At 38.6% G+C, this 12,731-nt stretch overlaps 1 protein-coding gene across 3 annotated transcripts in view; it reads left to right on the top strand.

Annotated features, from left to right (window-relative positions):
- arhgap32b (Rho GTPase activating protein 32b) overlaps nt 1-12,731 on the top strand; it is a 308,797-nt gene that overhangs the window by 245,243 nt on the left and 50,823 nt on the right. For all 3 annotated transcript variants that reach the window (XM_061898082.1, XM_061898081.1, XM_061898083.1), the window contains one exon: nt 11,559-11,708. In XM_061898082.1, the coding sequence (XP_061754066.1) occupies nt 11,559-11,708 (150 nt within the window). The remainder of the gene's footprint in view (nt 1-11,558; nt 11,709-12,731) is intronic.

The following is a 12,731-nucleotide window of genomic DNA, read 5'->3' as shown; positions in this document are numbered from 1 at the left end:
AACCTGAGGTTTGTATACACTTTCTTATTTGCCTTTAATACCAGCTTCATTCACTTCTATTTCAATCTGGAGTCCAAATAAAGCTGCATTATCCGTTACTTTAGCTAGTTTCCAAAATAAATCTGTTTGTATTTTTTTTTTCTCCCATTTAACCACTTTAAAATGCGGTTCAATGTAAAGCAAATGAATTCTCCTCTTAATTCCAGTTGTTGCCTGTTTCCGGGTTATACCAGCTGAGTTAAGACTGAGTCATGTCCGATATGAAGGATCGCCTCTGCCAGCACACACCCACTCGAGAGATCTGGTTCCCAATCGTGTAATCTAGGTGTTAGTCAGGTTTCTCAAAATCCAAACATGATCACGTTAAGGGTTTCATGGGCTGTAGGACACTTTTTTTTTTTAGAGCCGAACTATTTAAGAAATCAGACTAATTTAGTGCATACTTAGAAACATATTCACTGTGGGAATATTTCTGTTTTAAGCCAAGGTGAAATTATCAACAATTATTGATGTCAACAAAAAAATCAAACCTGACAAACTTTCCCACTTGAGACACCACCATCCAACTCAGTATTCCTAAATGATAAAAGACTTGCACATGCAGATGCCGAGCCTTTGTCCTAACAGTTCACACTCACTGGGGCGTTTGGTCAACAAGGTCAGTACAAAAGAAACCACTAAAATGGTGTGTGTTCACAGAATGTATGCTTCACTATATCGCCAAAGGCTTGCTAAACTTTAATACTGTTGTAAACTAGCATTTCAAAAAAACGCTGCAAATGTTTGACAGGCCTTGTCTGTCTGCCAGACTTAAGTTTAGTTTTTTTGCTTATGACCTGTTAATACTTCTGCTTAAACTGTAGTGTTTGTATGGCCACGCTGCACTTTTGCATACAAAGGTCCTAACTTGGTTTTCAGTTAAGTAACGTACAACTATCTGTACCTTTGCCTACATGTTCAATATTGAAATACAACTTTGTTAGTCAATACTTTACTTAGCCATTTTATTTATTGTTTTGGTTGTGTATATTTGAGGGTCCCTCGCCCCCTTCTTAACAGAGACATAACCTATTTTGTTGCTTTTAGTTATTTGTATTCAAAAGCAACACCTTGCTAACATAGTATATTTCATTTTCATTATTTGTTTGTTTTATGTAATTTGGAGATTTAAAATGTTACACTTCAGTTGGTAAAATATGCGAGAAATACTGGTTTATTGCATTTGAAAGGATATACTTTTATGATTGTAATGAATTATGAGGTTAGTGATTAATTTGGTCTCAAAGTAATGTTGACAACAGGGGTGTAACGGTACACAAAAATTTCGGTTCGGTATGTACCTCGGTTCAGAGGTCACGGTTCGGTTCATTTTCGGTACAGTAAGAAAACAACAAAATATACATTTTTTGATTATTTATTTAACAAATTTGCTAAATATTCCACCAAAAATATTTTTCTTAGTGGAATATTTGATGTGAAGTAATCGGAAACTTGGATAGGTCAATAATTCATAATAACATTGATTTTGATTCAAAATTATGTTTTGAGCAATTACAGTTTTAAAGGAAAAAAACAGCTTTGTTTTATCAGTCAACATTGCACCTTTTTTTAAATTACATTTAGACTTTAAGCTTTTTTATTTCACTTTTGTTTATGTTTTTGCTAATTTTAATAGTATTTTTAGAATGTACCGTGGGCCTTTAAAACATTAGCTGTGGGCCGCAAATGCCCTCCGGGGCACACTTTTGACACTCCTGCTATAGATAATAAAAAATAAAATCTGATAAATATATGGGTAAAAAGCAGAGCCTGCCGACGCATGCGCGTTTATCATAACTCTCTCGTTCTCTCTGTCTCCACCCCTCCCTCACGAATGTTGCTGCGCACACCACTTTTTATTTTTTATTTTAACCCCTTCTTAACCCTACATTTAAAATACACGCAACCCTAACTTAATATGCCGGACATTCGAGGCATTTAAGAAACTCCACCTGAAAAGAGGAGGTGTGGTCAGTCTATCCTAGCCCAGTCGTTGCTAGCATGCCGTGTGTTGTTTTTTTGATTGATTGAAACTTTTATTAGTAAATTGCACAGTACAGTACATATTCCGTACAATTGACCACAAAATGGTAACACCCGAATAAGTTTTTCAACTTGTTTAAGTCGGGGTCCACGTAAATCAATTCATGGTGCCTCTGTGTGCATTGTTTACACAATGTGCGGTGCGCTACTTAATATGTCGTGTCGTTCGGTACACCTCCGAACCGAAACGAAACCCCCGTACCGAAACGGTTCAATACAAATACACGTACCGCTACACCCGTAGTTGACAATAATATAATTTATTGGCAATAATTTGTAGGTTAATATATTGTTGGCTACTGATGTATGAACTAAATGCACAATGTTGACCTAAAAAAAACCGATTATTTAATTTATATATTTTTAAATCACTAATTGTCAATTTAATAAAAAAATATAGAGAAACTCCAACCTGATCACAGCTTTACAATACTTAGTATATAAATTTACAAAGCAATTGAGAAGCTACAAATATAATACTTATTAATACAATACTAAAATAAAGGAAAAACTAAAATATATAAAAGCAACTGAACAATAACAACAGCAAAAGTTGTTTATTGTTAAATTTTTTTAAATTGATTCTTGAAAATTGTGAATCGATATAAAAGTGGAATAAATAAAAATGCCGTTTTTTGATATGAATAGATTTTTTTTTTAGACGTGTTCAAGTCGCTAGCATGATAGCAGGCGGCATCTTTTGCAGATTAGCCTAGAAAAAGTGAATCAAGACAAATGAGTTCCTTTGTCCTTTTTTGGCACCAATTCTTTACTGGATTTTGTTGGTTTATCTTCCATTGTGCGCTCCATCTGTGCGACATTGTTGACATTCAGGCTCCTGCCATTAAAATGACAATATAAACATTACAGACTTATTTTGTTATAACACTTATGTCATACTACGATATATATTAAAGTATTACACAGCACAAATTGCACATTTTGAGAACTATATTTGTTTTTTTAGAAACCTTTTGGCACATTGTAAATATTAAAATAAACCCAACAAAACTGAATATTGTTGTGCTTGTAGCGTGAAAGCAAGACAACTTCGTGTATCGTTGACACACAAAAACGTGTGCGTCCTTTATTCCTTTAGAACAAAACCGACTGACTTAAAACACTCAAAAATGGCGGGAACAACAAACCCCCACCTTTGGGGGAATCTCCTGACGGCCACTTAAAGGGGCCGCGCCGAATTACCTGCAACGGAACAACCTTGTCATGTGCCTAATTGAACAGTACAGGGAAACAGAACATTGTCATGTGCACACTCGAACAGTACAGTGAATAATAACAATAAGGTCAAGCACTAGGTGTGGCGAATTATGTCCGTAAATCAACCGCTACAATATGCAAAAAATAAAAAAAATGCTGAAATGTTGATACAGCAACGATTTGTCTTCACATATACCGTACAATGGTACTGAGGCATCAATGCGCTATGAAACACAAGGAGTAATACTGTTACTTCAAAGCGATACATTGATGTGTGTAACTTTAAGACCAATACAGCTGTTGTCATTTGACAGCAAAGTGTCAAACTGTGTTAATCAGGAAGCACTTCTCCTTACTCAGTACTGACTGCTCGTACCAAATTAAGTTGGCATTAGTTTTTGTCGCCATTAACAATCTAAATGGGGCTTCAAATTGTAAAAGATCCAAATGTCCAGCAGATGGCGCTACCGAAAAACAGCAACAAACTATCAGCGCACAGTAAATATATTCAGCGAGTACTACACAGTACACACTTACTCACTCTCACTATTGTACAGTAGTACCTCGAGTTACGAGCGCATCGTACAAGTTTTTACAGGACACAAACTGTCTCTTGGTAATTGTGCTTTAGGTCGTGAGCAGTAATTCGGGTTATGAGCCTCCTCACCGCGAGTTGGCATAGCGGATGTCACAGTGAACCGTGAACCATCCAACCAAAACATTCTGTCTTATTTGTTAGAATTACCTTATAACTGGAGATCAACACTTTGTTTTCCAAACATAAGAATGAATACATTGAGTGTGAAAGACAGTGCTGAGAAAAAAAGCAGGTGATATTTTTTGAGATAAAGAAAGAAATCATGAAAACAAAGAAGACTGAAGTGTAGTCGACTTGTCAGAGCAGTTTGAGTGTAGCACTGCGAGTCTGCACCATCCTGAAGCAGAATGGGTCAATAATGCCAAACAAATAGGTTGAAATAATATCTAAATGGCAGACATTTATCCAGGAAAATGTAGAAAAGCTGCTCAGAGTGTATTTTACAGAGAAGCAGCATAGAGATACCATCAAAGTCTTCTCTCCAAGGTTATATGACATGCTGCAACTTTTATTAACAAAACTCAGCACATGACTTTGCATTGGAATGTCTCACTGCTGTAACAAGACTCGTTTTGAAAACGTCAACGCAACACATTCCTAGCTAACTTGGTTCTGCGTGTGTACTGTTGTCTTGAGAAAGGTTTGGACCAAGCTGTGCTAAGATGATTATGGTAATTTTTGTATTCACATGTATTATTATGTCGAATATATTCGCTTTGTAAAAAAAATGCCATGAAGTCGGAATTTTCCCTTCCCTTCTGCTTCCTTTGAAACGTTGCTCTGTAATTGAATTGACAACGCAGTGGTGGGTTCTGGGTTAGGGCACAAAAAGGAGGAACGCTATTTGCCATTACATGGATAATCGTTTACTGCTGTAACGCTTGGCCTCTGGTGCTCTCTCCCAGCTCCTCATATCCAAGCCAAAGCAGGGGAAAATCTTTGTCACAGTCACAAAACCTGCCAGTGGTCCTCAGGCTTAAACTTTAGTGGATTTCTGTCCTGTCTGGTTATTTGTCTGCTATATATTTAAATGCCAGGAGTGCAGGCTTAAAGTTTAACAGCTATACGCATCTTGATCCCCACCTTGCGCCAGTGTCACATGTCAATGATTTATGACCGCATTTAAACAAATACCATCTAATTTGAAATAGCTCTACTGTGTTTAAAAAAAAATATGGGTGTGCTTTGTTTAGGGTAGAACTTTCATGTTGCTTCAAAAGGAAAATATTGCCAGCTTGCGTACTCGTCGCAGACTTGTCAAGTCATTCTTGGAAATTACTAATAAGTGCTAGAATGTGAGTTGAAAGTGTGTGAAGTAGAGAGACGGGAACATCGATCAGACTTAAAACATGAATTATCATTGACATAACTCTTTATTTTCATTTTCATAGAACATTTTTGAGAAGTGTAATGATGTAAGAATATTATGATGTCATCATTCGTAGTATCACCACTTCTGTTTTTAGAATAGTTATGTTCATCACGTTCATTGCATTTAAGTTATATTCCAAGATAATGTTGCACTAGGGATGTAATGGTACATGTATTCGTATTCAGATTTGTTGATACGCATCCTTTGGTGCCGTTTGGTTTGTTATAGCTACACATTACATGCACTTCCACAAGCCAGGGTAGTAGAGTTTACTAGTTTGATAGTCATCAGCTATCCTAACGTTCACATTTTCATCGTCTCTTGTTTAGCCATCTGTTTTTAAATACAGCTTGAGATATTTTACGCATGTGCCAACTAACAATAACAATGATTACTTTATTCAGAAATGTTTGTTTATGCTGTAAATGTGCCGCTTATTAGGCTGTTACAAAAGTAATAACTCAATAGGAAGTTGGTCCACTTTTGTCCACAAGTAAAGTGAAAGTTACAATAAAAACAAAATATATGTAAACAAAACAACACTCAAAATATCAGCAATAAAACAAACTTAAATTAAAACAAATAACTCCAAAGCTATCAAGCTTCCTCAAAGAGAAAATAGCAATTTTTGATGATGATGTGTTTAGAAAGATACACGCATGTATATAGACAAAGTTTAATGGTCACACTTTGGCTAAAATAATACTTAAACAAAGACATGCACCTGGGGATAGGTTGATTGGCAACACTAAATTAGCCCTAGTCTGTGAATGTGAGTATGAATTCTGTCTGTCTCTCTGTGTTGGCCCTGCGATGAGGTGACGACTTGTCCAGGGTGTACCCCGCCTTCCGCCCGATTGTAGCTGAGATAGGCGCCAGCGCCCTCCGCGACCCCAAAAGGGAATAAGCGGTAGAAATGGATGGATGGAATACTTCAATCAATCATCAATCAATGTTTACTTATATAGCCCTAAATCACTAGTGTCTCAAAGGGCTGCACAAACCACTACGACATCCTCGGTAGGCCAACATAAGGGCAAGGAAAACTCACACCCAGTGGGACCTCGGTGACAATGATGACTATGAGAACCTTGAAGAGGAGGAAAGCAATGGATGTCGAGCGGGTCTAACATGATACTGTGAAAGTTCAATCCATAATGGATCTTGTGAAAGTTCAATCCATAATGGATCCAACACAGTCGCAAGAGTCCAGTCCAAAGCGGATCCAACACAGCAGCGAGAGTTCCGTTCACAGCGGAGCCAGCAGGAAAACATCCCAAGCGGAGGCGGATCAGCAGCGCAGAGATGTCCCCAGCCGATACACAGGCGAGCAGTACATGGCCACCGGATCGGTCCGGACCCCCTCCACAAGGGAGAGTGGGACATAGGAGAAAAAGAAAAGAAACGGCAGATCAACTGGTCTAAAAAGGGAGTCTATTTAAAGGCTAGAGTATACAAATGAGTTTTAAGGTGAGACTTAAATGCTTCTACTGAGGTGGCATCTCGAACTTTTACCGGGAGGGCATTCCAGAGTACCGGAGCCCGAAATGAAAACGCTCTATAGCCCGCAGACTTTTTTTGGGCTTTGGGAATCACTAATAAGCCGGAGTCCTTTGAACGCAGATTTCTTGCCGGGACATATGGTACAATACAATCGGTAAGATAGGATGGAGCTAGACCGTGTAGTATTTTATACGTAAGTAGTAAAACCTTAAAGTCACATCTTAAGTGCACAGGAAGCCAGTGCAGGTGAGCCAGTACAGGCGTAATGTGATCAAACTTTCTTGTTCTTGTCAAAAGTCTAGCAGCCGCATTTTGTACCAACTGTAATCTTTTAATGCTAGACATGGGGAGACCCGAAAATAATACGTTACAGTAATCGAGACGAGACGTAACAAACGCATGGATAATGATCTCAGCGTCTTTAGTGGACAAAATGGAGCGAATTTTAGCAATATTACGGAGATGAAAGAAGGCCGTTTTAGTAACACTTTTAATGTGTGACTCAAAGGAGAGAGTTGGGTCAAAGATAACACCTAGATTTTTTACCGTGTCGCCTTGTTTAATTGTTTGGTTGTCAAATGTTAGAGTTGTATCATTAAATAGAGGTCGGTGTCTAGCAGGACCGATAATCAGCATTTCCGTTTTTTTGGCGTTGAGTTGCAAAAAGTTAGCGGACATCCATTGCTTAATTTCATTAAGACACGCCTCCAGCTGACTACAATCCGGCGTGTTGGTCTGCTTTAGGGGCATGTAGAGTTGGGTGTCATCAGCATAACAGTGAAAGCTAATACCGTATTTGCGTATGATGTCACCTAGCGGCAGCATGTAGATGCTGAAGAGTGCAGGGCCAAGGACCGAACCCTGGGGAACTCCACACGTTACTTTGACGTAGTCCGAGGTCACATTGTTATGGGAGACGCACTGCATCCTATCAGTAAGATAAGAGTTAAACCAAGACAGGGCTAAGTCTGACATACCAATTCGTGTTTTGATACGTTCTAATAAAATATTATGATCGACTGTATCGAAAGCAGCGCTAAGATCGAGGAGCAGCAACATAGATGACGCATCAGAATCCATCGTTAGCAATAGATCATTAGTCATTTTTGCGAGGGCTGTCTCCGTGGAGTGATTTGCCCTGAAACCGGATTGAAAGGTTTCACATAGATTGTTAGACGCTAAGTGTTCATTTAACTGCTCCGCAACAATTTTTTCGAGGATTTTTGAAATAACGGGAAGGTGAGACACCGGTCGGTAGTTTACCATGAGGTCAGGATCGAGGTTAGGTCTTTTAAGAAGAGGATGAATAACCACTTTTTTGAATGCTAGGGGAACAGTGCCCGAGGAAAGTGATAAGTTTATAATATTTAGCACTGATGGACCTAATAATACAAAGAGCTCCTTGATCAGTTTCCCAGGAAGTGGGTCAAGCAAACATGTTGTTTGTTTTATTCCATTTACACGTTGTAACAATTCCTCTAATGTTATTTCCTCAAAACAAGAGAAACTATTTTGGAGGGCAGTATCCGCCGTATATACAATCGTGTCAGTGTTAATAGAACCCAGTTGTAGCTGGGACGCATTGTCTTTAATCTCCTTTCTAATGACTTCAATTTTCTTACTGAAGAATTGCATAAAGTCATCAGCTGAGTGGGTGGAGCTACTGGAAGGAGTCCCTTGTTGGGTTAGCGATGCTACCGTACTAAACAAAAATTTAGGATCGTTTTTATTACGGGGGATGAGATTTGAGTAATATTTAGCTTTAGCTAAAGTAAGCACGCGTTTATAAGTTATCAAACCATCACTCCATGCTTGATGGTGCACCTCAAGTTTAGTCGTGCGCCATTTGCGTTCCAGCTTTCTAGATAATAATTTCTGAGCTCTAGTTTCTTCTGTAAACCATGGGGTACGCTTTTTTGGAGCCTTTTTTAACTTTAGCGGTGCTATGTTCTCAATGGTTTCGCGCAGGGCGTCGTTAAAGTTGTTAGTGAGGTTATCAATAGAGCCCACATACTTTGGGAATGGTGCCATTACCGAGGGCAGTAGGTCAGCAAGAGTTGTCGTGGCCGTATTAATGTTGCGGCTGCTATAGCAGTTATTATTATTATTAGTTTGCCGAACATGCGTCTGAACCTCGAATTTTATAAGGTAATGATCGGACAATACTTTAGTATACGGGAGTATCGTAACTTTGGAAATGGTGATACCCCTGACAAGCACTAGGTCTATCGTATTACCGTTGCGATGCGTGGGTTTATTTATTATTTGTGTGAGACCACAGCTATCAATTATGTCTGGAGCGCTACGCACGGTGGGTCCGATGGGGTATTCATATGGATATTAAAGTCCCCCATTATGATTATATTATCGGCGTGTGTCACTAGATCAGCAACAAACTCTGAGAATTCATTGATAAAGTCCGAATAGGGCCCTGGGGGGCGGTAGATAACAGCCAGGTGTAGAGGCAGCGGTGTGACAGACCTCATAGTAAGCACCTCAAACGATTTATATCTATTATTTATGTTAGGACTAAAGTTAAAATTTTCATTGTATATTAGTGCGACCCCCCCACCCCTTTTAAGCGGACGGGCAATATGCGCATGTGTAAAGTTAGGAGGACATGCCTGGTTTAGCGCAAAAAAGTCGTTTGGTTTAAGCCAGGTTTCGCTGAGACCGATGACGTTAAGATTGTTGTCTCTGATGATATCATTAACTAACAACGTTTTGGGAGACAATGATCTTATGTTTAAAAAACCTATATTATAGGTAGTGGGCTGTTTTAGGGAATGTTTGATCAAATTATCCGTAGTAGCAATATTAATAATGTTGTGTTTATTATGCCCAGTGCATTTAGTATAATTACGACCATATCTAGGAATTGATACGACGGGAATTTTCCGATTGTTTGTTTGTTGCTTTGATAAACTGCACGCATCATAGTTAGCCACCTCAGTAAAACACATGTCCAACTGTGAAACACTCAAAGCAGAAAAAACTTGTTCTAATTTAACTGACTCCTTACCCAGACCAGTAGTCTCGCATCTTCCATTTAAATCCGGCTTCAGGATGGAGGGAAGTGGTGTTCTGTGGGGATTAGCCTTCTGCTTTTTTTTTAGCCCCGCTCGGCATCCGCGTTTCCGATCACACCGTTGGCGTCTGCTCCGTAGACGGCCCCCGCTGCTACTATACTCCCCTGCTTCACAGGCCGCTGGATGTAGCCGCCGAAGTAGTCCCGTGCTAGTTAGCACGTCTAGCAAGCACGTGTCTATCAGTCATACTTAAAACATACTTAAACATATGTTTTATAGAACTTCCTTTCTCTGAAGTTAACAGGCTATCTATCGTACTTGAAAGATTCGAAGACAGCAACCTCTAAATGTCCGACAAGCCCCCGCTTTAAATGCTCCCGCATCAGACTTACTGCCGTGGGAAAAAAAGGTCCGCTTTAACATGTTTATGGATACATTTTCCATACTTTACATGTTTTCACCCACAGTGTACTCCTATTCAGTGTCTCTTATTTACCCACCTGCTTTTAAATTCCGCTTCAGATATTTTAGCCATGTGCTAAATAACAATAAATATCAGTACTTCATTGAAAAATATTCATTTATACTGTAACTATGCTGCTCATTAGGCTTCTATGAAATAATAAATCTTTAAACTAATGTCCATATAACGTAAGGAAAGGCAAAATGCCGATAAAAACAAAATATTACTTTGTATGTAAACAAATGACAGTCAGAATAAATGACAAACAAAACAACATCAAAGATATCTAGCTTCCTCAAATAGAAAATATAATTTTCCTCTTCTGTCTATGACGAGACTTTGTGTGAATGTGGTGGTATATTTGTTATATTGGCACTTTAGGTTTACATATGCATAGTTCAACATGTTCAAAAAGGAGTAGGAAGTTGCAGATGCCTTTTGAACTCTCCCCCTTTTTAGTTTAAAGAAATAAATTATTATACATTTTGCAATTAATTACATCCAGCAGGGGGGGTATTTGTAATCAGCGCCTGTCTTTCGGTTTGCAACAAAATTTAAAAAGTAATGTCCGAATTTTGATAATCTGCTGGATTTGATACATTTTTGGGAGATGTCAGAAATGGGATGAAGAACAAATTATCAGATTTCAGTGGTGATCCGGATCATTTATACTTTGTTACCTTACCTACACCTTGTAAGGCTAAACTTTTCTGTGCACGTATGCTAGCAGCCCCACCTCTACCCATAGAGACAACGCAAGTAAGTGACTGACAGGAGGGTTCACGCAATTAATTTAATTCCGCTATAGAACAAACGCACGCAAGTGCTGAAACAAAGAGGGAACTTTCTTACGGCCCGCCCTATAGCGATTGTCAAACAAAACTAACACGCACAGAATTGACAATTGCTAGGGTTTGTTTGTCTGTTAGTCAGAAACATCGCTCAAAAAGTAATTGGCAGATTTGGTTTCAACTTTCAAGAATTGTCAGAACTGGGATAAGGAACAAGGGATTAGCTTTTGAAGTTTACCTGGATCACCGTCTTGATTCATGTTTTTTTTAACTTGTTAAGTAATGTTAGATGACATTATGGTTCTCAGCTTTATTCTTTTTCCTTACACCTTCGAAACACCATATGTTTGTACTGTTTCTTAAATTGTCTCATATTGGTACACTCAACTGTTTGACTTTTTTCCTAATTCCATAAATTTACTCCTGATGTTGGCAGGCTCAAAATGTTGCAAACTTAATGTGTAAGGGTTTCTTATGTGTCCTTTATACTTTCCTTCCCCAGTGTCTAAGAAGCATGGCAAGCTGATCACCTTCTTGCGCTCCTTCATGAAGTCAAGACCCTCAAAGCAGAAGCTGAAACAACGGGGCATCCTCCGGGAGAGGGTGTTTGGCTGCGACCTCGGGGAGCACCTCCTTAACTCTGGCCATGATGGTGAGTCCTGAAAGATGATTGGTGTTTTTGCTTGGATTTCTTTGGTTACCAGTCAGAGTCTCTATAAATAATCATCCACGGTGATCTTTTGTGATTAATTGCATGCGTTAATACGTTAAGTTTGAGCATTTTGCTTAACGTTTTTCCAACAGCATCCACAAAGCACAAATGTCATGGCCAATAATGCTAATAACACAATGCAGACTTCTCGCGCTGTTTAAGTCCATTACACATATCTAGTATCATAAGCGATGTTGTCAGGAAAAAAAACATATCCTTATCCTCCTTATTTCATAACCATTACGTAACATGGAGTCAACAGCTAAACATTCATCTCAGGTCTTGTTGGCACAAACTTAGAAAAGTATGGCTCACATTAATGATCTATCTTATCTTGCTGGTATCACACAATCCACTGGTCACAAATCAGGATTTGCGTTGATCTTTGCTATTTGAGAATCAAGTGATAAACCCTTTTGGAATTTCTATGTTGGGATAAGTAATAACCTCTAGACATGTTCCTAGGCTTATGGAAATGTTTAGAATTCTTGGGATATTAATCTGTGTCTGACTTTGGTCAAAAATCCACAAATGGGTAGGGTTTGGGGTATTTCCAAGAAGCTTTAGACAGTTGCATTTAAGTACATCAGGGTCATACGTTTACACTTGCACAATTCTAAATGTAGGAATAGTAGTGGAAATAATCACTGCATACTTAATACTATTCTTTCTCCAATTACTGATACTTTGTTTCTAGTGATCGACCAATATATATTCAAGACCTATACGGATACAATTATTAGAAGTCAATGAAGCCGATAACCAATATATGGAGCCGATATTAATTTGCGGGTCAGAGTGGCATCCAAATTAGCGTTTTAATATATTGGAAATCCTCTTGGATAATTATGAAATTAATAACACCTACATAATAAATAAAAAAATATGAAGTTTTTCAAATGCCCTTCGCCCAAGTGCAGCTGGATTAGGCTCCATTCCTCCACTTTGCGCGAACCTGAGAAG

Source organism: Nerophis ophidion, linkage group LG04 (assembly GCF_033978795.1).
Source record: "Nerophis ophidion isolate RoL-2023_Sa linkage group LG04, RoL_Noph_v1.0, whole genome shotgun sequence".
NCBI lineage: Eukaryota > Metazoa > Chordata > Actinopteri > Syngnathiformes > Syngnathidae > Nerophis > Nerophis ophidion.
Note: the sequence above shows the minus strand (reverse complement) of the source record. Positions and strands in the feature narration are given on the sequence as shown.